We start from the raw sequence: 27,816 nt of genomic DNA, 5'->3' as shown, positions 1-27,816 counted from the left end.
TTTTTATTATTAATTTTATCTCATTGTTTTAATTAACCTATACATTATTTTGTGTTGCTTCTATTAAGTTGTTATCAATGTTAATTTTTTTTCTTTCTGTAATTACAGCTGCTAATGGTTCTGTTGTTAATTTAGCTCAGCCATCAGAATAACTGAAGTCCAAATATGCAAACAGCTTCACATTGTTACTCAGTATTTTACCTTTCAAACAGGTCTATCTTTATTTTCTATTTTCTTTACTTTATTTGTTTTAGATGCCAATTAAAAATAATTTAAATGGAGATTTTGCTCATTTGCTGTAAATGATAATGCAGAAGAAGTTGTGTAAAACACAATGGGTTTATGAAGATTAATATCCCGAATACGGGTTCACTGCGATTAAATGCAAGAGTTTCGTCTTGTAAATTTCAAGGACCTGCTCGAGGGATAAGATTATTTGCAATTCCGAACTCTGATGACGGTCACCTGACTAGTGCAATGCTGGAAGAAGATACAACTATGAACAAAGTGCAGAATTCGGAAGCAAATTCCTTCTTGAGCAATTGGTCGCCTCCCCGGTACCTTTGGAGGGGATTATCAGTTCTTGTGTTGGCAGGCCAGGTAATAACTAGGATTATAAAAGGGAAAGTGCACTGGAGAAACACTCTCCAGCAGCTCGAGAGAGTTGGCCCACGATCTGTTGGGGTCTGTCTTTTGACGGCAGCTTTTGTTGGTATGGCATTTACTATCCAATTTGTTAGGGAATTTACTAGATTGGGTTTGAATAGATCTGTGGGTGGCGTCTTAGCTCTGGCATTTTCAAGGGAGCTTAGTCCTGTAGTGACATCAATTGTGGTTGCTGGGAGAATTGGAAGTGCATTTGCAGCAGAGTTGGGCACAATGCAGGTCTCTGAGCAAACTGACACGCTTAGAGTTCTTGGTTCCGACCCTGTTGATTACTTGGTCACCCCCAGAGTAATTGCTTCCTGTGTTGCGCTACCATTTTTGACATTGATGTGTTTCACTGTGGGGATGGCATCCAGTGCCCTACTTTCTGATGGTGTTTATGGAATTAGCATTAACATTATCTTGGATTCAGCCCACAGAGCACTTAGATCATGGGATATAATCAGTGCAATGATTAAATCACAAGTTTTTGGTGCCATCATATCTATCGTGAGCTGTGCCTGGGGTGTTACCACTTTGGGAGGTGCAAAAGGTGTTGGGGAGTCAACGACTTCAGCTGTTGTTATCTCCCTTGTCGGTATATTTATAGCTGATTTTGCTCTCTCTTATATCTTCTTCCAAGGAGCCGGAGATTCCTTAAAGAATTGTGTTTAATGAGTCATATCCTACTTCTGGTCAATTTCTGATATTTAATTAGAACCTTTGCTATTGGTACTGAAGATAGCAGCACTTATGAAACACAGTCAACCATGAGTTTAAGTAATATAGCTGCTAGCATATAGATTTGACATTTCCCCCACTTTCGGGATGGGGCAAGGCATGTCAATGGAGTGATTCAGAACTGTAGCTGCAGTATAAACTCATTTTATGTATAAAATTAAAAATACAGGGATTCATTGTGGTTGTGGAATTGTTCTGTGCAAAAATTGAGATAATAAGGTTTTCCTCCATGTTATACTTGTCATAGTTTTGAGCTCTAATGCACTTTATTATACCGCAATTTAAATTTCAGTTTCTTACATAAAAATGACTTTTAGGGATAGCTTCCTCTGCAGCTCTAGTTCTAATATTAACTTCCAGAAATGTCTTTGATCAGAATAAATTTGTCTGATTATTGTGCACCGAGTTTGGACGAGGAACTAACCACTGAAATTCTTGAAGTTAGTTATCCAGATTATATGTTGTCTAGCCAAGGATTTCACCCTTTTCTTTTTGGCGCCCACCACAGTTGGTTTTCTTCTTGCTGATCTTTTGCCATTTATGATCCCAGTTGGTTTTTGCTTGTACTTCTTATTTGTTCATTTGTATTTTCACAGCACTGGGATAGAGTTTCAATGAACTGAAATAACTTCTTTTCCCTTCTTGGCTCCCTTTGTCTTCAATTTTGATATGTGGACAAATAGTCAATACATTATACATGCATAACACTCACGGACAACGGAATATTGTTAGCAATAAATGAACGGTTTTTATGCTTATTTTTCTCATTGATCGCAATGCAGCTTATTTTAGGTTGCATAATTTATTTTTACTCAAACCGGAAAACCCACCCGATCCGAACATGAATGGTTCGGTTTGGTTCAGTTTTTACTCTGCAATTGGTTTTCTTAAGTTTTCTTCGGGTTAAGAAAACAAAAGCTGAATTTTAATTGGTTAGGGTCGGGTTGGATTTTGGTTGGGACGAACAGACAAGTGCCCACCCCTAGACTATAAGGGTGATTTTTGAACAATTTTAGAAACATGAGGGTAATTTTGAATAGTAGACCCAAATTCTCAATGTAGCTGTATTTTTCAAAAACCCAGGGGTGGCTTTGGAAAATAAACCTTATGTTATTCATTTGATAATAATTTAAATTATCCCAATAATTATCAATAGTTACAAAAAAATAAATTCATTGGCTCCGTTTGGTTCAAAATTTGGGGGTTTTGGGAAAAGTTCTTTGAAAAAAGTTAAAAAAAAGTTGAATTGGGCGGGTATTACGATGTAGGATTTATAAATTATAAAATACCCTATATATTTATTTTTTTACAAAATACCCCCTATAATAAAACATTAAAAGTTAACAAAAATACCCCTAACCCACCCTCAAACACCCCCAGTCGGCCACCACCACCGGAGGTGGCCGAAGTCACCTTATGGGCGCATGTCCGGCTGGATCTTGCCGGTCATACACCGATATGGCCTTTTCCGGCCAGATCCACGGTGGATCTGGCCGGCAAAGGCTAGATCTACGGCCAGATCTGGCCTTATTTGCTCTCAACGACGGCCAACAAACGGCCGTCGTTGATGGTCAACGATGACCGTTTGTTGGCCGTCGTGACCGACTGTTACGGCCAAAGATCTGGCCATCAACGGCCAGATCTTTGGTCTTAGATCTGGCCTTTTCCTGCCAGATCCACCGTGGATCTGGCCGGAAAAGACTAGATCGGCACACTACCGACCAGATTCAGCCGATAGTGCGCCATCCTACCAGATTCCGACGATTTTCCGGCGGTGGTGGTCGGAATCTGGTAAATGTGGATTATTGGGGTGTTTTTGTAATTTAAAAAAAAATATTTAGGGGTATTTAATTAAATTAACAAATTTAGAGGGTTTAAAAAAAATTGAATAATATTGAAAATAATATTTTTCAATGTCAATCGATCAATCAATCAATTTAGGCTTACAGTGTCCCCTTTTTTTTTTTTTTTTTTGGGGGGGGGGGGGGGGGGGTAAGGTTTAGGCTTACAGTGTGACTGATAAAGATCTATTACATAACCCGAGAAATCAAATAAAAAACTTAAAACAAATTTCAAATGAAATAGGTAAATTGAAAAAAAATAAAAAAACAGAAATTTATATAACTGAAAATTGAAAAACATGTACAATATGAAGAAAATTATATTTGTATTGTTTATATGTCATATCTATAATGAGAAATGATAATTGAGCTGATTTTAATGTTTTAATTTATTAATATTAATCTAGAATTTATTTTAAAATTAAAGATCTATCTATATCAAACTTATAATTTAATCTTTTAAAAAGAGAAAAAAAAAAAAAAAACTAATGATCCTGTCAAAGAACAAAATGGAGAAGTCAATATAAATAAAATCTTCTTAATAAGCTTAGAAAAGCAAATAATCAAAAGAAAATTAGTTATTTGGAAAGGAGGAAGGAGAACTGCAATAAATTTCTTCAAAGTTGTCTTTCATACGATAAATAAGCATGGAGCTTGAAATTTGGAATGATCACCTTACCCTAAAATACTTATCCAAAATATTCAAATAAAAACAAGATTATAATGCCTCATTAATAATTAATAAAATTAAAATATAAATCTTAGTCGTATGTATTAATTAATATGAACACAAATTGATAGTTTGACAGTTTGCTTGGGACTCTTAAGTGTATTACTCAAAAGGTCTTGAGTTTGAATCTTCACGACTACTAATAAGGGGCAGCCACTGAGAGGATTTATCGGACCTTTAATTTTAGGACCCCAAGAGATTAGTTGAAATGTCTGTAAACTAGTCCGAATAACCCTCGTTAAAGAAAAACAAAAATTATAATTTAACTTCTAAAAAGATTATATTAATTTTTTTTTATAACAAATTCTATATTACAAGAAAAATAGTAAACATTATATCATGTATAAATATGATTTTTCCACATCAGTTCTTGACAAGAAAATAATTTATAAATAAATATAATATTTATATAACTTTGAACTCTACAACCATCTGTTTGCACTCTGTAGATCGAGAGAGAGCCAGAATTTTTCAGAAACTTTTTTATTACGAACAATAGCTTCTACCATCACAATAAATTTTTTAACAAAACAGTTATAACTCGTAAAATGTGCAAGACTTTATGCACAAATAGTATTCTTCTAAGTGGTTGTCTTATTATTGAAGCACATATTAGAAGAGAGTGTTGATTTTTTTATTGCCCTAGCTTACTCACTCTCCTCTTCTTTCTCCATCTCGAAAACATAATTTAATTCTTTTTTCTTTTTCTTTTTTATCGCGAGTGTCTGAGCCAGTTTGTGCATACCTCAAATAATCTCTTGGGGTCTGATGTTGACAATTCGGTAAATCTCCTCTGTAACTAACCCTATTAGCAACTCAGATAAATTGAACTTAGGACCTCTTGAATTATACACCCAAGAGACCTAGTTGACTGCTGGACCACCCAATGGTGGTTAACATGGTTTAATTCAACATTGCACAAGTTCATTCAAATTTATTAAAAAATGTGACCTAAAATTAATTTATGTTTTTTAATTAAATCATTTTTTTTTAAATGAGTAACGATTAAACTAAAACTAATCGCACATTACTTAATTAAACATCCAAAATCACTTGAAAATCAAACAAAAAGTTCAAATCTAAAATTTGAAGTTGCAAAAGTGTGAGGACATTACATTTTTACTTTGAGAAGATTGAATAAATGGTCCTTTATATCATATTAAATAAAATTAATTATTTTTTATTTTCTTCCATTTTAAAAAAGGTTTAAGTAAAATTTCTCATTCAATTACTGAACTTATTAATGGCACAGCCGAATCTCAACAAACTGATAAAGATCAAGATCGATTCAAACATGAAGATACAGATAAACATTTACGGGAGTAAATCTAGGAACTAACAAACTATCTGTAAATTTAAATATTTTCAAATGCTGTAACAGATTGAGCTTATCCAAAATCATCTATAAATAAAACAACATGTGATCCTCCTGGATGAGAGAGGAAAAATTTTCTACCGTCTGTCTTGTTTGATTCTTTATGGTATCAGAGCCACAAAGACTTGCGTCTCTCATCCATGGCTTCCAATGAATCTTTTACTAACGATTCCTCTTCCTCTGTTGCTACCAGTTCCATTCTCCCCACCCAACTTCATCATTTCATCACAATCAAACTCACCAAAGATAACTATCTTCTTTGGTGAGCTCAATTAATCCCATACCTCCGTGGTCAAAACCTATTTGGTTACCTAGATGGCTCCATTCCCTGCCCACCCATCACAATTCCTTCCTCTACCAACACTTCCATACATATCCCTAACCCGAATACATTCACTGGTCACAACAAGATCAAATCATTCTAAGCGCCATACTCTCTTCCCTCACCGAATCACTTCTCACCCAAATTATTGGTCTTACAACTTCTAGAGATGTTTGGCTTGCATTAGAGAAAACATTCTCATCCACTTCCTCTGCCCGAATCCTCAGCATTCGTTTCCAGCTTTCAACCCTTAAAAAGGCCTCCCTCACAATCACTGATTACTTCACCAAAGTCAAACACCTTTCAGATACTCTCTCTACCATAAGTCATCCCCTTAGCTCTTCAGAAATCACCTCATATCTCCTTGCTAGTCTCCCCTCCTCATATGACTCACTTGTTACTGTGATTACCACCAGATTAGATCCCATCTCCCTTGATGACCTATATGGCTGCCTACTTACTCATGAAAACCGCCTTGAGCAACAAACAACCTCCAATGAATTCAACTTACCCTCAGCCAATATTGCTACCTCCTACTATAGTCGAGGTCATCGTGGTTCACCTTCAAATAGAGGTGCTCCCCACTATGGCAATCGATCTAGAGGTAGGGGGCATGGATTCGAGAATTATTCCCATCACCAAATGTCACAATCAAACAAACCTCCATGTCAAATCTGCTCCAAAATTGGCCATACAGCTACCACTTGTTGGTATAGATTCAACCAACAATTTCAGTCTCCCTCCACACCCCATCCTCAAGTAAACATAGCTCAATCACACATACCTCCCACCCCTTCTCCTACACCCAAATATGATCAAAACTAGTACCCTGACACTGGTGCCACCAATCACATTACCTCAAACCTTAATAATCTTTCCCTCAATACCGATATCTACACTGGACCTGATCAAATTCAAGTGGGCAATGGACAAGGTTTGAAAATTCTTCACACTAGTTCTTCTCTTCTTTATTCAGCTTCAAAATCTTTCTTTCTCAACAAAATCTTACATGCTCCTGAAATCAAAAAGAACTTATTGTCAGTTTCTCAGTTCACAAAAGATAACAACGTTTATTTTGAATTTCACCCCTCTTTTTTTTGTGTCAAGGATCCATCCTCGGGAGCTATCCTTCTCAAAGGACCGAGTAAAAATGGCCTTTACCCTCTGCATACTCTCACATCTCCCTCCACCAATCCAGCTTCTTACATTGGCAAAAGAGTTTACTTCCTAAATCTTAAGTGGCAAATTTCAACTATTCTTCCAATTTTAACGAGAGGATATATTAATATATTAAATATTATATATATATATATATATAATATATATATTTATCATTTTTTAATCAAGCTGTCTTGATATTAACATGCCATGAATATATCCATTAGATCTGAATGGTAAAATATTATTAATCCATGAGACAATCAATGGTGTGTAAAACATGATCATGATTAAAGTAATATCAGGACGTCCTAACCAAAGAATGATATAATATATATATATATATATATATATATATATATATATATTATATAATATATATATAATAGAACTCCCTTGCAAATTTAAAACAGTAATATAGGTTTACAATCCAATCTCATAATCTTTGATATGAAGCTCGCAATTGGTCAGTTCACAATAGATAAACGGGATCTATTTACAAAAGAATGTTGTGACTTGTGAATCTAAATTACTCAATTATAAATTTGTAATTGAAGATTAAATGTGAAAATATTTGTAATTAGAAACAGGCCCAGATGGGGTAGATCCGACGGCTCACATTTATTTGGGCCGACCCAATACTAATCCCACCTAATTCAATTGCCCCTATTATATAAATGAAAAATTGAAAAACAAATGGTTAAATCGTCCCTCGTCCTAAATCCTTTAGCAAGCTATCGTCAGTTACCATACAAAATGCTCTGCAATCTGTCGTTTCTCTTTACAGAGTAACAAAATCTTCTTCTCCGCCGTACACACCACACAAGCCACCGCCGCTACTGCCGCCGTCTATTCGAGACCTTTTATCTCTCAGACTCTCATTTGTTCATTCTCTATATCTTTCAAAGATCTCTCAATCTCGGGTTCGAAGGCTTCTCAGGTACTATTTTGTTTCTTATTGCCCAATTACATTTACATGTTATATATAAAAAGGGTTTGAGCTTCTCCATTAGAATTGGGGGAAACTTTCTTACCTTGTAATCTTCATGTTTGCCAAAACCTTAAGCTTGCTAAGTGTTTGAACAAAGTTCTCACTAATTTTGTTAGCGTAAATGAGGAGTTTTTTGGTTAGATTTTAGTCAGATTTTAAGTTTGTTGACTTTTTGTTGAGGTATACGAAGAAATGGAGATGGGTTTATATCTGTGAAGAGAACTTTGAGAGAGATTATTTCCTTAATTGTTGCGTTTTGACTTGAATATGTAACAGTTACAGTGAGATGGGTAAGATTTAGGACTATAACGAAGTACTTTATGAATGCCAGAAAGTGATTCAGGTGTTTCTTTTCTCTCTTTTTTTATTGATTGAGAAATTATTGTTTTTCAAATAGTTTAATAGACGGTCGATCAACGGTGTGATATATATGGGGTTGGAGTTTGTCACTCTGGGAAAAAATTGTGATGCCTTTGTGTTTTGTTTTGAATTATAGAGTATCGAGAATTTCTTCAGTCAGCCACTCTGTAATGTGAATTTCAAATGAGGTGTTACACTGCTCGAAAACCAATTTGCTTCTGCTCTTCAAATTTGCTGAGATTCATCCTTGAAGCTGGTCTAGTAGGCAAAGCAATTCTTTCTCATATCATATAATTATTGTGACCTTCACACAATATAATAGACTATGAAGCCGGAAATGGAGGAAAAATGTAGTTGATAATTTTATTAGCAAGCCAGCCAAAAAGTTTTTCTAAGTTAAATTTGAACACAATCCCCTTGCAGGCTAGTGTCCAACTAACCATGAGTCAACATAAAGGCAAGTTTTGTTCTAATTATCGAATGTGGATTGAAATAAAAATTATAGATTAAAATCTTTGTAATTAAATTAATTATAATTGTTTAAAATCCGAAATGTAGAAAGACTTAAAACCATTTTTAACTAAATGTTTTTGTGGTTAAAATTTATTAATCTTAGTTAACATATAGTGTTTCATTTTCAGAGTAGGATTGTTTTTCTTCATTTTTATTATTAATTTTATCTCATTGTTTATTAACCTATATTATTTGTGTTGCTTCTATTAAGTTGTTATCAATGTTAATTTTTTTTCTTTCTGTAATTACAGCTGCTAATGGTTCTGTTGTTAATTTAGCTCAGCCATCAGAATAACTGAAGTCCAAATATGCAAACAGCTTCACATTGTTACTCAGTATTTACCTTTCAAAAAGGTCTACTTTATTTTCTATTTTCTTTACTTTATTTGTTTTAGATGCCAATTAAAAATAATTTAAATGGAGTTTTGCTCATTTGCTGTAAATGAAAATGCAGAAGAAGTGTGTAAACACAATGGGTTTATGAAGATTATATCCCGATACGGGTTCACTGCGATTAAATGCAAGAGTTTCGTCTTGTAAATTTCAAGGACCTGCTCAAGGATAAGATTTTTGCAATTCCAACTCTGATGACGGTCACCTGACTAGTGCAATGCTGGAAGAAGATAAACTATGAACAAAGTGCAGAATTCGGAAGCAAATTCCTTCTTGAGCAATTGGTCGCCTCCCGGTACCTTGGAGGGGATTATCAGTTCTTGTGTTGGCAGGTCAGGTAATAACTAGGATTATAAAGGGAAAGTGCACTGGAGAAACACTCTCCAGCAGCTCGAGAGAGTTGGGCCACGATCTGTTGGGGTCTGTCTTTTGACGGCAGCTTTGTTGGTATGGCATTTACTATCCAATTTGTTAGGGAATTACTAGATTGGGTTTGAATAGATTGTGGGGGCGTCTTAGCTCTGGCATTTTCAAGGGAGCTTAGTCCTGTAGTGACATCAATTGTGGTTGCGGGAGAATTGGAAGTGCATTTGCAGCAGAGTTGGCACAAAGGTCTCTGAGCAAACTGACACGCTTAGAGGTTCTTGGTTCACCCTGTTGATTACTTGGTCACCCCCAGAGTAATTGCTTCCTGTGTTGCGCTACCATTTTTGACATTGAGTGTGTTTCACTGTGGGGATGGCATCCAGTGCCCTACTTTCTGATGGTGTTTATGGAATTAGCATTAACATTATCTTGGATTCAGCCCACAGAGCACTTAGATCATGGGATATAATCAGTGCAATGATTAAATCACAAGTTTTTGGTGCCATCATATCTATGTGAGCTGTGCCTGGGGTGTTACCACTTTGGGAGTGGCAAAAGGTGTGGGGAGTCAACGACTTCAGCTGTTGTTATCTCCCTTGTCGGTATATTTATAGCTGATTTTGCTCTCTCTTATATCTTCTTCCAAGGAGCCGGAGATTCCTTAAAGAATGTGTTTAATGTAGATACCTACTTCTGGTCAATTTCTGATATTTAATTAGAACCTTTGCTATTGGTACTGAAGATAGCAGCACTTAGAAACACAGTCAACCATGAGTTTAAGATATAGCTGCTAGCATATAGATTTGACATTTCCCCACTTTCGGGATGGGGCAAGGCATGTCAATGGAGTGATTCAGAACTGTAGCTGCAGTATAAACTCATTTTAGTATAAAATTAAAAATACAGGGATTATGTGGTTGTGGAATGTTCGTGCAAAAATTGAGATAATAAGGTTTTCCTCCATGTTAGACTTGTATAGTTGTGAGCTCTAATACACTTATTATACCGCAATTTAAATTTCAGTTTCTTACATAAAAATGACTTTTAGGGAGCTTCCTCTGCAGCTCTAGTTCTAATATTAACTTCCAGAAATGTCTTTGATCAGAATAAATTTGTCTGATTATTGTGCACCGAGTTTGGACGAGGAACTAACCACGAAATTCTTGAAGTAATCAGATATTGTGTCTAGCAAGGATTTCACCTTTCTTTTTGGCGCCACCACTGTTGGTTTTTTCTTGCTGATCTTTTGCCATTTATGATCCCAGTTGGTTTTTGCTTGTACTTTTATTTGTTCATTTGTATTTCACAGCACTGGGATAGAGTTTCAATGAACTGAAATAACTTCTTTTCCTTCTTGGCTTCCTTTGTCTTCAATTTTGATATGGGACAAATGTCAATACATTATACATGCATAACACTCACGGACAACGGAATATTGTTAGCAAAAATGAACGGTTTTTATGCTTATTTTTCTCATTGATCGCAATGCATTATTTTAGGTTGCATAATTTATTTTACTCAAACCGGAAAACCCACCCATCCGAACATGAATGGTTCGGTTTGGTTCAGTTTTTACTCTGCAATGGTTTTCTTAAGTTTTCTTCGGGTTAAGAAAACAAAAGCTGAATTTTAATTGGTTAGGGTCGGGTTGGATTTTGGTTGGGACGAACAGACAAGTGCCCACCCCTAGACTATAAGGGTGATTTGAACAATTTTAGAAACATGAGGGTAATTTTGAATAGTAGACCAAATCTCAATGTAGCTGTATTTTTCAAAAACCCAGGGGTGGCTTTGGAAAATAAACCTTATGTTATTCATTTGATAATAATTTAAATTATCCCAATAATATCAATAGTTACAAAAAAATAATTCATAAATATTTTTCAAAGTAATTATAAGTCAATCGATCATCAATCATTTAGGCTTACAGTGTGCTTTTTTTTTTGGGGGTTGGGGGGGGGTGGGGGGGGGGGGGGGGGGGGGGGGGGTAGGGTAGGCTTGACAGTGTGACTGATAAAGATCCATTACATAAACCGAGAATCAAATAAAAAACTTAAAACAAATTTCAAATGAAATAGGTAAATATGAAAAAAAAAAAAAAAAAAAAAAAAAAAAAAAAAAACAGAAATTACATAACTGAAAATGAAAAACATATACAATATGAAAAAAATATATTTCTGTGTTATATGTCAATCTATAATGAGAAATGGATAATTGAGCTGAGTTAAGTTTTAATATAATATTATTGAATTTATTTTAAATAAAGATCAATCTATATCAAACTTATAATTAATCTTTTAAAAGAGAAAAAAAAATAATAATGATCCTGTAAAGAAAAATGGAGAAGTCATAAAATAAATCTTCTAATAAGCTTAGAAAAGCAAATAATCAAAAGAAAATTAGTTATTTGGAAAGGAGGAAGGAGAACTGCAATAAATTTCTTCAAAGTTGTCTTTCATACGATAAATAAGCATGGAGCTTGAAATTTGTAATGAAATTTGGGATGATCACCTTACCCTAAAGTACTATCCAAATATCAAAAAAAACAAGATTATAATGCCTCATTAATAATAATAAAATTAAAATTAAATCTTAGTCATATGTGTTAAAACACATACATATTCCAATATTCATGATAACACAAATCAATTTCAGTTTAAAAAAATCCCATGGAATATTGCGGAAATAAATGACAAAACCTCAGCCATAGCAATTAATTCTTTGATCTTCTTGCTCCTTATGAATTACAAGATCTCCACTGACTGCAATTTGGGTGATGGTTTGGGAATCAAAAATTAAAACTGCACAATGGGGACCTGTAAACTTCTTCTTTCTTATATGCAGTTGTTTCCATCAAAGACAACTGCTCAAGAGACACAACCGTATGACCACATCAACAGGGACCAAAATATAATTATATGAGAAGTGTAGGACCATATTGTAAAAAGTCTAACATTCTCCCACTTGGTCCAAACTGTATAATATAATCCAGGAACACAAGAGATGTATATGCGGTATATCAATTAGAATGAGGAAATTACAGGAATCATAGCGGTAAGTCCCTTAAACAAGTATACTTCTATGTATTACAATGCAATTTTTCTCTTCTAAATAAAACGCTTAAATGTGGAATATCACTTGTATGAACAAACCTCAAATGTTTGCTCTAGGTCCTCTAGAATGTTTGTTTGTCTCCCAACAAAATGTATACAACTTAAAAGAGGAAAACAAACTAAATTACAAAGTTTCAGACAATGAAAGTATTACTCTCATAGTGACAAAGCGGGACAATGTCCCATTTGACAACATGATCCTTGAACGTCTTGGTGGCATGCCTTTCGTTAGAGGATCAGCAATCATCTGCTCAGTAGTATGTGTTCAAGAGCACTTCTTGGCTTAACTGTGCTCCCTTATTGCTAAGTAATTAATGTCGATGTGTTTACTTCGACTTCCACTCTTATTATTCTAGCAAAGAATACAGCAGTGAATTGTCACAATATAACTAATTGGCTAGAGATAGACTCAACAACTCCAAGCCCAGAAATGAAAACTTCAACCAAATACCCTGTGTAGTTGCCTCAAAACCGGAAACAAACTCAGCTTCCATGGTAGAAGGTGCAACTCAAGATTGGTTGGCACTTCTCCAAGATATAGCACCTCCGGCAAGCATAAAAACATATCGGATGTTGATTTCGAGAATCAACGCATCCAGCGAAGTCTGAGTCTGAATATCCGAGACTTCAAAATGTCGAAAGTTTATAAGTAAGCATGAAACCTTTAGTCCCTGAAAGAACCTCATGACCTTCTTTTGCAGTCTCCAATGATCCAAAACCTGGATTACTTTGATCTTCCTAACAGCCAACTGCAAAACGTGATGTCAGGTCTAGTACAGACTTGAGCATACATTAGGCTTCCAACAGCTGAAGCATAAGGAAATAATTTTATTGTTCCTTTCAATCTCAAGTGTAGGACTTGGTTCAGATTGAACCTGTCACCCTTAACAATGGGTGCACACTGGGTGAACAATCTTTCATCCTAAATCTCTCAAGAATTTATTAATATAGGCTTCCTGAGATAGTCCCAAAACATGTCGAGACCATCCCTATGAATCTTAATGCCAATGACATAAGATGCCTCACCCATATCCTTCTACTAAAATGTGAGAGAGAGAAAATTGTTTCACCTCATGTAGCAAACCCAAATCATTGGTTGCAAGGAGATATCATTACCATATAACACAAGAAAGATGATTTTACTATGACCTTGTGGTATATACATGATCCATGACATTCTCTACAAAACCAAATGAAGAGATAACAGTGGAAATCTTAAATACCATTGTCGGGAGGCTTGTTTAAGTCCATAAATGGACTTCTTAAGCTTGCAAAACAAATGCCACCATCACTTGAAATGAACCCCAGGCTGTTTCATATAAACCTCTTCCTCCAAATATCCATTGAGAAAAGCTGTTTAACATCCATTTGATGTAAATCTAAATTGAAATGGGCAACTAATGCCATATGATACGAAAGGAATCCTTTTTAGAAACTGGAGAAAATGTTTCTTTGTATCTATTCCTCCTTTTGCGTGAACCCTTGGCAACAAGTCTAGCCTTGTATCTCTCAATGTTGCCTAATGAATCCTTTTGGTTTAAATACCCATTTACAACCAATAGGTTTCTTCCAGTAGGCAAGTCAACAAGGTCCCAAACTGTATTATCCGCCATAGAATTCATCTCGTCAATCATGGCATTATACCACAACTCAGATTTACTACTGTTCATAGCTTGTAAAAAAGTGTCTGGATCATCCTCAAAACCTATGTCATAGTCAGACTCTTGCATATACACTTCATAATCAGTAGGAATTGCTGATTCTTTGTTCTAGTAGATCTCCTTAATGTTGTATCAGCAGTCTCTTGAGACTGTTGCACAACTGGTTGTCCACGTGTTTGGAGGTTGTTCAAAATGACTTCTAAAACAATCGCATCAGAATGTGGATTTTGATTGAGTGGTTCCTCATATTCACCCTGTTTGGATGAACACAATCTTTTACTTGATGTAGGAGCATTGTCTGAATATCAATTTTCTCAGAGACTGAGTCTCTGATTGATCACTCCCACTGACCACATCATTTTCAGAAATTTGGCATTCTTGATTCAACAATTCTACTGGAATGGTTAGGACAATAAAAACTTATATCCCTTGGATTTTCGCATATCCAATAAAATATGCACTAATAGTCCTAGGATCTAAATTCCTTTTGTGGATTAATAAACGCAACCTCAACCTGGGCAACCCCAGATGGTAAAGACTAAACTTGGTTTCCAACTTTCCATAATTCGAATGGCGTTTGGGAACCGCCTTAGTTGGAACTCGGTTAATTATACGCTGCAGTTGAGAGCTCAATCCACAAAGAATGAGGAAGTTGGAGTTACTTAGCATACATCCGTACCATATCCATTAATGTTCTATTTCTCGTTCTGCTACACCATTCTGAGATGGGTGTGTGCCAGGCAAGGTGTACTGAGCCACAATACCTTGCTCTTGAAGAAAATTAGCAAATGGACCAAGTGCTGCATATACCAGTGTATCTACCATAATATTCACCACCTCTATCGGATTCTCACGATCTTAATTGTTTTCCACATTGTTTCTTACTTCTGCTTTATATATTTTAAAGCATCCAATGCTTCATCCTTGTGATAAAGCATATAGAGATACATATATCGTGAGTAATCATCAAAAGGTGATGAAATATTTCTGACACTAGAGCTCATGTCAGGGCAACATTATCTGTGTGTAGATTTCTAAAAGTTCAGAACTCTTCCTGGACCCTTCTTGGATTTGTTAGTCTGCTTCCTTTAATGCAGTCTCACAAAGTATCAAAGTCAGTAAAGTCAAGAGTTTCAAGAACTCCAGCATTTACCAACCTTTAATCCTATCAATGGAGAGTGTTCCTAATCTCATATGCCACAAAAAAGAAGAGTTTTCATACATAATATTACGTTTCATACCAGCGTTAGCATGTGAAGTCATAAGACATAAGGAACAGTATCACTTAAATGAATTTTAAAACAAACCATCAATCAAGTACCATTTACAACAATAGATGAGTCTTAATTAAATTAAAAGAACTACCATAAAAGTTGAAAGAGTATCCACAGGTACAAGTTTAGAAACTGAAATTAAATTCCTAGAAAAACTGGAATATAAAAGATTGTTCCAAATCAAAACATAATAGTACTTAAATAAGTCTAAAAGTTTCCAACACTTCAACACGTGAAGGACCTATTTCCGAATAGATGCGATTCACTTCCCAATGGTCCTTTGATCCAGAAAACACCTGTATGGTATTAGAAACAGGATTGTAGAACCAGAATATCCACCATCATGATGTGAAACACAAATCATATTAGATTCATAACACACAAGAGATAAGAGGTTACCTTTCTTATAAGCCAGGCTTTTCTCTTAGGACAATCTTTCTGCATGTGTCCGTCTTTTACAGAAGAAACACTTGTATTGTCCTTATTACCTTGCTCACAATTTCGTGCAGCTTGCCTTTCCCTTCCACTTCTTATTTATTTGAAGTGTACTTGACATTTCCGTCACCAGTGTGCAGTTTCATTACTTCCTGAAGCAGTTCTTCTCCCTCCTGAAACACAAATGGTCAAAAGCTCATTGATTGGACCCATTTATCCTTCTGTGTGTAAAGATATCTTGAAAGGAGTATAATGAGACGAGAGAGGAGTCAGGAAACAAATGCACCAGGAAATCATCATAATCACCAATGAAGGGATTTCAATGAGCAGCTATGTCCCTCATTTATCAATATGACTCACGGACGCCTTAATACCAGTCAACTTCAGGATGTCAATCTACTCATTAGGATGCTTCCTAATGCCTTGTCTGATGTTTCAAAACTATGCATGAATGCCCCATAGATCCTTGGCATTTTCACACTCCGGGTATCGACCCACGGATACTACTCGTAATGTGAGATTTGAGAACATCATGCTTAAACGGTTAGATCGCGCCCCACCGTTCATACAAAGCAATCTCGCTTGAGAGCAGTATCTGTAGGTGTTGGTGGTCTTCCTTACGAAGAGCATAGTAAGATCTATGCACCCTAAACTGAAGGAGACAGCCTCTTCCAGGATTTTATCGTTATCACCATTTAAATAGGAACATATCTCAACCATATCAAAGTTTGATCAACTGTAGGTAATCAATAGACATGCTTACTAAAAAAAGTATGAGGCACAAACCATCAATAACATTATAAGTTTACCAATGTAAAACAATAAATAAATCATAAAGAATCGACATATCATAAAAATCTCCCTGTGGGTTAAAGACATTACATATTATTGATTCATTATCCTTTAATGATGAAACTAGAATTATTAATTTCATAATACCTGTGGGCTAATTAAGAAATAAGATAATTCTATTTATCCCTAATTAATCATAAAAATATAACATTCCCTGTGGGTAAAATGATTAACTAATATGATTAACTACAAAAACGATGTTATTAACCTTAATATGATTCATAACTAATATTTCTAATGCATATATTATCATAATTAGATGCTGCGGCTACTCTAAATTAATCAAAATATATACGATCATAAAACATCAAAATAATTTATAACATGAATTGTATAATATAACACAAATCAATGCAAGAATAATACTTTTATGCATAACAAAGTAATATAAACATAAAAAAACCATCATACAAGCTGCACCGACTTCACGCGCCACCGTGACTAAGGACGAGCCCCCACGGCCCCCAGAAGGCAGCACACACTCTCAGCGCCCTCACGCGCCTCCACGGTCCTATCACGCGCTTGCACGAGCCTACACGCGGCCCAAACAGCACCCTCACGCGCCTGACGCAAGCGCACGATCTGCACGCGCCGGGTCTGACCAGGGTCGGGTTGACCCATTTTGATCGGGTCGGTTAACCCGGTTTGTGTCCCATTGGACCGGTTCGTGACGGTCTGGAACGTTGACCGGCACTTCCGGTTTGACTCGTTGACCGGTTCATTGACCGGGCTGGACTGTTGGACCGGGCGGGTGACTAACGGGGTGGGTTGGGTTGACGGGTCGTTTGACCGGTTTGATTTGACTTGACGGGTCAGTTTGACACGTTTTATCCTATTGGGGCGGTTCTTCTGACACGGTTTTCTGCAACTTTTACCACAATATTTTCTAGATTTCAAAGCCGTTTCCGGCATTTTCCGGCGTTTCCATGGGAAACTCAAATGGGACATATAACTATGTCAGTGACATCCCAAATGACAATTTAGTCCTAAATCGATGCCATAAATGGCTTCCGAAACACCCAAACAAAACTAAACCAAAACTTTAAACTAGCTAATTTGCATCCAGAACTCCGTTTTTGACAAAAGTAATTACCGTTGGAAAGCTTTTTCAACAAGGATTCCAATGACATCAAAATACGAAAACAAATTCTATTTATAATAAAAGTTATGCTTGATTAACCAGTACGGGTTTTATGGAAAAAATCCTAATTTTATGCAATATTTTTCAGATTTGCAAACAAACAACTTCATGCTAGGCAGAGATTCAAATAAAAGCTCTGATACCAAATGTTAAAACACATAAATTCCAATATTCAGTGAAACACAACAATTTCAGTTTAAAAACTCCATGGAATATATGCGGAAATAATGACAAACCTCCAGCCATAGCAATTATTCTTGGTCTTCTGCTCCTTTATGAATTACAGGATCTTACATGACTGCAAATTTGGGTGATGGTTTTAGGATCAAAAATAAAACTGATCAATGGGGACTGTAAACTTCTTCTTATAGCAGTGTCTTTCCATCAAAGACAACTGCTCAAGAGACAAAACGTATGACCACATCAATAGGGACAAAATGTAATTATATGAGAAGTGTAGGACCATATTGTAAAAACGGCTAACAATATGTATTAATTAATATGAACACAAATTGATAGTCTGACAGTTGCTTGGAACTCTTAAGTGTATTACTCAAAAGGTCTTGAGTTTGAATCCTCACGACTATCAATAAGGGCAACCATGAGAGGATTATTCGAACTTAATTTCAGGACCCCAAAGATTAGTTGAAAGTCTGAAACTAGTCCAGATAACCTCGTTAAAGAAAAACACAAATTTTAATTTAACTTCTAAAAAGATTATATTAATTTTTTTTATAACAAATTCTATATTACAAGAAAAATAGTAAACATTATAACTGTTAAATATGATTTTTCCACATCAGTTCTTGACAAGAAATAATTATTAATAAATATAATATTTATAACTTTGAACTCGCCAACATCATGTGTTGCACCCCTCCATAATTATTACGAGTCGCACTAGTTTAGTAAAATAATTAATCACAGGTCACATGTAATACTTGATCCGTACAATATCACAATAGCCAATAATATTGGAAAGAGGAAAATTGGTAACCACAAAGACGTATGTCTCCTCAACTACAATAAATAAGAGACAAAGAGAGTTTGAATGTTTTATGTAACTATAGATTCTCAAGAGTTCCTAAACGGGGAAACCAGTAAAAAAAACAAAATATTAATTGGTTTTCTAATCCTCGAGCTAGCTATATCTTGAATATCAAACTATTAATTGATTAACTCTCAATTTTGGATTATTAATAAGTCTTCATTTCCTTCTTCAAGGTTGAATCTGAATTGTTAGTAAAACTACGTGCTAAGGAATCACAGGTCATCCTTGAGAGTATAGGAATTTAAATTAGGCTCTTTTAATAAACATAAAAAAAAAAAATTATTTTTGGGATAATCGAGGTGTTCAAGCCAATTTGAAGATAATCAGAGTATTCAAGCCAGTTTGCACGTATCTCAACTAATTTCAAGAATTCATTGAACACTCACAAGCTCAAAAGATCAAGTTAGTCACAATATTATTGTAGTAGGTGACCCCAATGTTTAAACCCAAAAACTCAAAAAAGAAAACAAATTTCATTAACCACCAGGCTGACCCTTGGAGTTAACATTGAAAGTTCGTAATAAAAATTGTTAATTTCATGAGTAATGTTATGGAGAAATTGCTCTTACTAATATAAGAATTTCAAATTATAATAAATTTCCTCATTGAACTCTAACCCATATGAAATCTTGCCAAATCTTTTCATCGGAATATAACACCCAATTCCGACTAAATTTAGTGCTAGCTAACAGAAAGATTATCAATATAAACCATTAAAATATATAGAGCAAGTTGAGCACCCTTTGTCATATATTTTGTTCACGTATAAGAGTTCACATGCTGCCTCCCTGAACAACAATTTTAAACACCACTGCCTCATCAAACTAATTAATTCCCATTAGAAAATCAACCCAATGCACACCCGTGACGGTTAACAGCCCATAGAAATGTCAATTTCTGCCATCTCTCTCTTTCACGAGCTGCATGGTTAATTTCTGTGCCCATTGAAAACAGCAACATAACATCCATATTGCTCATATTCATTCTCTATATAAACCAATTCGTGATCCCTCTCCAAGTACACCAAGCCAATAACAAACCAAAAGACTAGCAAAAATCAAGGAGAGCTTCTTGGAGAGATCATAATATGGAAGCATACACAAAGCTTGTAATTGTGGCAGTGGTTCTAGGTTTGGCGATTGGGTCCGATGCCTTTGCGGTGGAGAAGAAGAGTGATACTGAGGGCATTTGTGGTATGACCAAGGAAGGTCTCACGGCGTGTGCGCCATTTGTCACCACCCAGAGCACCGCGCCTCCTTCGCCGGAGTGTTGCTCGGCGCTATCCAAGGCTAACTTCCAATGCTTCTGCGCGTTCAAGAATTCCGGGTTGTTAGGTTTTTATGGGATAGACTTCAACCAAGCCATGCAGCTTCCTACTAAATGCAAGCTCCCCAACTCTTCCCATTGCTAAATTAAGATGTTTGCATCTTGCAAACACAAAAGATTAATGTTTTATTTTCTTCTTGCTTGTTTTCTTGAGCTTTGAAGGTGATCAAGTTGACCCCTTGAGGGTCAATCATTGTTTTACTTTCATTTTTATTTTGTGTTGTTGCACTACTTGTTCAACTAATAAACATATATACCAAGAACTTTGGTTATTAAAGTGATTATGTTCATTGCTATCATATATTTATTTTTTAACAGTTTAAAAAACGAAAATTAAGCAACCATCTATATAATTAAAACATAGTTTGAACCACTCAACAATTTTTATTCTTTTATTTTTGTAAGAATCAAATTAATGTGAAAGTTAATTATATACCTAGCTATAATGTGAAAGCATGAAATATAAAAATGGATTGGATATTTTTTTTCAAACAAGGGAATTGTAGAGCAAAACGTCGCCTTGAGGCTTATATGATTACACTGGTTCTTGGTCATTACTGGGGCTAAATTATGGAAGTGCATTGTTCCATTGATATTGTAAATTCTTAGCTTCACGAGTTGGTTTATATATTGAAGGAAACTATTGCATTCATACTGTAAGTCACATGTTTTTTTGCTTGTGGAGAGTTTCTAATAGATTCAGAAATATTCAGACAAAGGGCATCAAAATATCACAGTCTGAAATAATTAAATAGATTTGGAGACAATATTGATGATCTTTTAGTGAAAGCTTGACAAAAAAAATATTATATACAAACTTTTTATACAAATGAATTCATAAAAATTGATTTGTTAAACTATAATTGAATGACATAAAATTAAAATTAAACATATTAAAATAAATGGTTTGTCAAACATGCACATTTATCATTTCAATCTAAAAAGAATAGTTTATGAGTAATATATATTATATATAATATTACTCATGAATCAAACACTTTCCTAAATCCTAAGTGAGCAAATTTCAACTATTCTTTCAATTTTAATATATATATATATATTATTTTTCAGTCAAGATGTCTTGATATTAACATAACCATGAATATATACCATTAGATCTTAATGGTAAAATATCATTTCAATCCCATGAGACAAATTCAATGGTGTGTATAAACATGATCCTGATGAAAGTATTATCAGGACGTCCTAACCAAAGAATTATTATATATATATAAAACTCTCTTGCAAATTATAAACAGTAATGTTAGGTTCACAATCCAACCTCATAACCTTTAACATGATAACACGTAATTGGTCAACTTGCAAATAGACAAACGAGATCAATTTACAAGCTATCACGGAAGAGGTTATGGAAGAAGGTTGTGACTTGTGAACCTATCATTACTCAATTATAAATTTGTAATTGAAGATTAAATGTGAAAATATTTGTAATTAGAAACAGGCCCAGATGGGGTAGATCCGACGGCTCACATTTATTTGGGCCGACCCAATACTAATCCCAACCTAATTCAATTGCCCCTATTTATAATAAATGAAAAATTGAAAAACAAAATGGTTAAAATCGTCCCTCGTCCTAAATCCTTTAGCAAGCTATCGTCAGATTACCATACAAAATGCTCTGCAATCTGTCGTTTCTCTTTACAGAGTAACAAAATCTTCTTCTCCGCCGTACACACCACCACAAGCCACCGCCACTACTACCGCCGTCTATTCGAGACCTTTTATCTCTCAGACTCTCATTTGTTCATTCTCTATATCTTTCAAAGATCTCTCAATCTCGGGTTCGAAGGCTTCTCAGGTACCATTTTGTTTCTTATTTGCCCAATTACATTTACATGTTTATATATAAAATGGGTTTGAGCTTCTCACTTAGAATTGGGGGAAACTTTCTTACCTTGTAATCTTCATGTTTGCCAAAACCTTAAGCTTGCTAAGTGTTTGAACAAAGTTCTCACTCAATTTTGTTAGCGTAAATGAGGAGTTTTTGGGTTAGATTTTAGTCCAGATTTTAAGTTTGTTGACTTTTTGTTGAGGTATACGAAGAAATGGAGATGGGTTTATATCTGTGAAGAGAACTTTGCAGAGAGATTATTTTCCTTAATTGTTGCGTTTTGACTTGAATATGTAACAGTTACAGTGAGATGGGTAAGATTTAGGACTATAACGAAGTACTTTATGAATGCCAGAAAGTGATTCAGGTGTTTCTTTTCTCTCTTTTTTTATTGATTGAGAAATTATTGTTTTTCAAATAGTTTTAATAGACGGTCGATCAACGGTGTGATATATATGGGGTTGGAGTTTGTCACTCTGGGAAAAAATTGTGATGCCTTTTGTTTTGTTTTGTTTTGTTTTGAATTATAGAGTATCGAGAATTTCTTCAGTCAGCCACTCTGTAATGTTGAATTTCAAATGAGGTGTTAAACTGCTCGAAAACCAATTTGCTTCTGCTCTTCAAATTTGCTGAGATTCATCCTTGAAGCTGGTCTAGTAGGCATAAGCACATTCTTTCTCATATCATATAATTATTGTGACCTTCACACAATATAATAGACTCTGAAGTCGGAAATGCGAGGAAAAAATGTAGTTGATAATTTTTATTAGCAAGCCAGCCAATAAAGTTTTTCTAAGTTAAATTTGAACACAAATCCCCTTGCAGGCTAGTGTCCAACTGTTGAGAACCTAGACCCTCAACGCAACGCCACTCAATGGATTGTAATTCGGAACTCAAATCACAATGTTCAATCTCCAAACAGAACAGAAATAAAACAGGACTTATAGAATTATTGTTGTTTTGATTGCTGGACTGGAAAAGAAATACAATATAGTAATGGGTATGTAAAACCAGTATGGTAAATACAACGCTGGCTAGCTCTTCGAGGGGCTAGTTCCTCCCTAAATTCATACTCAAAAACAACCTGCCTTTTACAATTGAAATTCCCAATTTATATCTGCAAGTCACGCCCAAAGCATGATTCCTGCCATGTGGATAACAAACTCCCCCATTGTGCACACCTGCTGACTGGCCTTCTTGTTAAGCATGATTCCTGCCACGTGGGTAACTAACTCCCCATTGCGCGCACCCGCTGACTGGCCTTCTTGTTCCTTTTGTAAACGTGAGTAGTAGGGGTCGTATCACCAACTAACCATGAGTCAACATAAAGGCAAGTTTTTTCTAATTATCGAACGTGGATTGAAATAAAAATTATAGATTAAAATCTTTGTAATTAAGTAATTATAATTGTTTAAAATCCGAAATGTAGAAAGACTTAAAACCATTTTTAACTAATGTTTTTGTAGTTAAATTTATTAATCTTAGTTAACATAAGTGTTTCATTTTCAGAGTACAGATTGTTTTTTCTTCATTTTTTATTATTAATTTTTATCATGTTTAATTAACTTATATATTATTTTGTGTTGCTCTATTAAGTTGTTTATCAATGTTAATTTTTTTCTTTCTGTAATTACAGCTGCTAATGGTTCTGTTATTTAGCTCAGCCATCAGAATAACTGAGTCCAAATATGCAAACAGCTTCACATTGTTACTCAGTATTTTACTTTCAAACAGGTCTATCTTTATTTTATTTTCTTTACTTTATTTGTTTTAGATGCCAATTAAAAATAATTTAAATGGAGGTTTTGCTCATTTTCGTAAATGATAATGCAGAGAAGTTGTGTAAAACACAATGGGTTTATGAAGATTAATATCCGAATACGGGTTCACTGCGATTAAATGCAAGAGTTTCGTCTTGTAAATTTCAAGGACTGCTCGAGGGATAAGATTATTTGCAATTCGAACTCTGATGACGGTCACCGTAGTGCAAGCTGGAAGAAGATACAACTATGAACAAAGTGCAGAATTCGGAAGCAAATTCCTTCTTGAGCAATTGGTCGCCTCCCCGGTACCTTTGGAGGGGATTATCAGTTCTTGTGTTGGCAGGCCAGGTAATAACTAGGATTTTAAAAGGGAAAGTGCATGGAGAAAAAACTCTCCAGCAGCTCGAGAGAGTTGGCCCACGATCTGTTGGGGTCTGTCTTTTGACGGCAGCTTTGTTGGTAGGATTTACTATCCAATTTGTTAGGGAATTTACTAGATTGGGTTTGAATAGATCTGTGGGTGGCGTCTTAGCTCTGGCATTTTCAAGGGAGCTTAGTCCTGTAGTGAAATCAATGTGGTTGCTGGAGAATTGGAAGTGCATTTGCAGCAGAGTTGGGCACAATGCAGGTCTCTGAGCAAACTGACAGCTGAGAGTTCTTGGTTCGACCCTGTTGATTACTTGGTCACCCCCAGAGTATTGCTTCCTGTGTTGCGCTCCATTTTTGACATTGATGTGTTTCAATGTGGGGATGGCATCCAGTGCCCTACTTTCTGATGGTGTTTATGGAATTAGCATTAACATTACTGGATTCAGCCCACAGAGACTTAGATCATGGGATATAATCAGTGCAATGATTAAATCACAAGTTTTTGGTGCCATCATATCATTGTGAGCTGTGCCGGGGTGTTACACTTTGGGAGGTGCAAAAGGTGTTGGGGAGTCAACGACTTCGACTGTTGTTATCTCCCTTGTCGGTATATTTTAGCTGATTTTGCTCTCTTATATCTTCTTCCAAGGAGCCGGAGATTCCTTAAAGAATTGTGTTTAATGAGTCAATACTCTTCTGGTCAATTTCTGATATTTAATTAGAACCTTTGCTATTGGTATGAAGTAGCAGCACTTATGAAACCCAGTCAACCATGAGTTTAAGTAATATAGCTGCTAGCATATAGATTTGAAATTTCCCCCTTTCGGGGTGGGGCAAGGCATGAATGGAGTGATTCAGACGTAGCTGTAGTATAAGTCATTTTATGTATAAAATTAAAAATACAGGGATTCATTGTGGTTGTGGAAATGTTCTGTGCAAAAATTGAGATAATAAGGTTTTCTCCATGTTATACTTGTCATAGTTTTGAGCTCTAATGCACTTTATTATACCGCAATTTAAATTTCAGTTTCTTACATAAAAATGGATTTTAGGGATGGCTTCCTCTGCAGCTCTAGTTCTAATATAACTTCCAGAAATGTTTTGATCAGAATAAATTTGTCTGATTATTGTGCACCGAGTTTGGACGAGGAACTAACCACATCAGATTATTGTTGTCTAGCCAAGGATTTCACCCTTTTCTTTTGGCGCCCACCACAGTTGGTTTTCTTCTTGCTGATCTTTTGCCATTTATGATCCCAGTTGGTTTTTGCTTGTACTTTATTTTATATTGTATTTTCACAGCACTGGGATAGAGTTTCAATGAACTGAAATAACTTCTTTTCCCTTCTTGGCTCCTTTGTCTTCAATTTTGATATGTGGACAAATAGTCAATACATTATACATGCATAACACTCACGGACAACGGAATATGTTAGCAAAAATGAACGGTTTTTTGCTTATTTTTCTCATGATCGCAATGCAGTTTATTTTAGGTTGCATAATTATTTTTACTCAAATCGGAGACCCACCCGATCCGAAAATGAATGGTTCGGTTCGGTCAGTTTTACTCTACAATTGGTTTTCTTCGGGTTAAGAAAACAAAAGCTGAATTTTAAGTGGTTAGGGTCGGGTTGGATTTTGGTTAGGACGAACAGACAAGTGCCCACCCCTAGACTGTAGGTTGATTTTTGAACAATTTTAGAAACACGAGGGTAATTTTGAATAATAGACCCAAATTCTAATGTAGCTGCATTTATCAAAACCCAGGGTGGCTTTGGAAAATAAACCTTTTGTTATTCATTGATAATAATTTAAATTACCAATAATATCAATAGTTACAAAAAAATAAATTCATGGCGCTCCGTTTGGTTCAAAATTGGGGTTTTGGGAAAAGTTCTTTGAAAAAAGTTAAAAAAAGTTGAATTTGTCGGGTATAGATGTAGGATTATAAATATAAAATCCCTATAATTTATTTTTTTACAAAATACCCCCATATAATAAACATTAAAAGTTAACAAAAATACCCATACCCACCCAAACACCCCCAGTCGGCCACCACCACCGGAGGTGGCCGAAGTCACCTTATGGGCGCATGTCCGGCTGGATCTTGCCGGTCATACACCGATATGGCCTTTTCCGGCAGATCCCGGTGGATCTGGCGGCAAAGGTAGATCTACGGCCAGATCTGGCCTTATTTGCTCTCAACGACGGCCAACAAAGGCGTCGTTGATGGTCAACGATGACCGTTTGTTGGGTCGTGACCGACTGTTACGGCCAAAGATCTGGCCATCAACGGCCAGATCTTTGGTCTCTTGATCTGGCCTTTTCCTGCCAGATCCACCGTGGTCTGGCCGGAAAGACTAGATCGGCACACTACCGACCAGATTCAGCGCGATAGTGCGCCCATCCTACCAGATTCCGACGATTTTCCGGCGGTGGGGGTCGGAATCTGATGGTAAAGTGGATTATTGGGGTGTTTTTGTAATTTAAAAAAAATATTAGGGGGTATTTAATTAAATTAACAAATTTAGAGGGTTTAAAAAAAATTGATAATATTGAAAAAATATTTTCAATGTCAATCGATCAATAATCAAATTTAGGCTTACAGTGTCCCTTTTTTTTTTTTTTTTTTTGGGGGGGGGGGGGGTAAGGTTTAGGCTTACAGTGTGACTGATAAAGATCTATTACATAACCCGAGAAATCAAATAAAAAACTTAAAACAAATTTCAAATGAAATAGGTAAATGAAAAAAAAATAAAAAAACAGAAATTTATATAACTGAAAATTGAAAAACATGTACAATATGAAGAAAATTATATTGTATGTTTTATATGTCATATCTATAATGAGAAATGTAATTGAGCTGATTTAATGTTTTAATTTATTAATATTAATCTAGAAAATGAGACAATTTTATTTTAAAACTAAAGATCTATTTATATCAAACTTATAATTTAATCTTTTAAAAAGAGAAAAAAAAAAAAAAACTAATGATCCTGTCAAGAAACAAAATGGAGAAGTCAATTAAATAAAATCTTCTTAATAAGCTTAGAAAAGCAAATAATCAAAAGAAAATTAGTTATTGGAAAGGAGGAGGAGAACTGCAATAATTTCTCCGAAGTTGTCTTTCATACGATAAATAAGATGGAGCTTGAAATTTGGAATGATCACACCCTAAAATACTTATCCAAATATTCAAATAAAACAAGATTATAATGCCTCATTAATAATTAATAAAATTAAAATATAATCTTCGTAGTATGTATAATTAATATGAACACAAATTGATTTAGTTTGACAGTTTGCTTGGGACTCTAAGTGTATATCAAAAGGTCTTGAGTTTGAATCTTCACGACTACTAATAGGGGCAGCCACTGAGAGGATTTATCGACCTTTAATTTTAGGACCCAAGAGATTAGTTGAAATGTCTGTAAACTAGTAGAATAACCTCGTTAAAGAAAAACAAAAATTATAATTTAACTTCTAAAAAGATATATTAATTTTTTTTATAACAATTCTATATTACAAGAAATAGTAAACATTA

At 35.2% G+C, this 27,816-nt stretch overlaps 2 protein-coding genes, 2 non-coding genes and 2 pseudogenes across 4 annotated transcripts; all 6 read left to right on the top strand.

Annotated features, from left to right (window-relative positions):
- The first annotated feature begins 108 nt into the window (after positions 1–108).
- LOC116112371 (protein TRIGALACTOSYLDIACYLGLYCEROL 1, chloroplastic-like) lies at positions 109–1,631 on the top strand. The gene is made up of 2 exons (XM_031398508.1): positions 109–212; positions 315–1,631. The coding sequence occupies exons 1-2, from the start codon at positions 166–168 to the stop codon at positions 1,318–1,320; spliced, it is 1,053 nt and encodes a 350-aa protein (XP_031254368.1). The 5' UTR covers positions 109–165; the 3' UTR covers positions 1,321–1,631.
- Positions 1,632–8,317: 6,686 nt separating this feature from the next.
- LOC116112394 lies at positions 8,318–8,440 on the top strand. The gene has a single exon (XR_004125245.1). It is a non-coding gene; the product is annotated as a small nucleolar RNA snoR77 (small nucleolar RNA).
- Positions 8,441–9,093: 653 nt separating this feature from the next.
- LOC116112307 lies at positions 9,094–10,150 on the top strand (annotated as a pseudogene).
- A 9,899-nt stretch (positions 10,151–20,049) lies between these two features.
- Positions 20,050–20,373, top strand: LOC116112305 (putative lipid-transfer protein DIR1). Its single transcript, XM_031398463.1, has one exon. It carries the CDS (start codon positions 20,050–20,052, stop codon positions 20,371–20,373), a length of 324 nt encoding a protein of 107 aa, XP_031254323.1.
- Positions 20,374–22,688: 2,315 nt separating this feature from the next.
- Positions 22,689–22,813, top strand: LOC116112393. The gene has a single exon (XR_004125244.1). It is a non-coding gene; the product is annotated as a small nucleolar RNA snoR77 (small nucleolar RNA).
- Positions 22,814–24,136: 1,323 nt separating this feature from the next.
- On the top strand, positions 24,137–24,797 carry LOC116112304 (annotated as a pseudogene).
- Positions 24,798–27,816: the final 3,019 nt, after the last annotated feature.

The sequence above is a fragment of the Pistacia vera genome, unplaced genomic scaffold, assembly GCF_008641045.1.
Source record: "Pistacia vera cultivar Batoury unplaced genomic scaffold, PisVer_v2 Contig660, whole genome shotgun sequence".
Lineage (NCBI taxonomy): Eukaryota > Viridiplantae > Streptophyta > Magnoliopsida > Sapindales > Anacardiaceae > Pistacia > Pistacia vera.
Note: the sequence above shows the minus strand (reverse complement) of the source record. Positions and strands in the feature narration are given on the sequence as shown.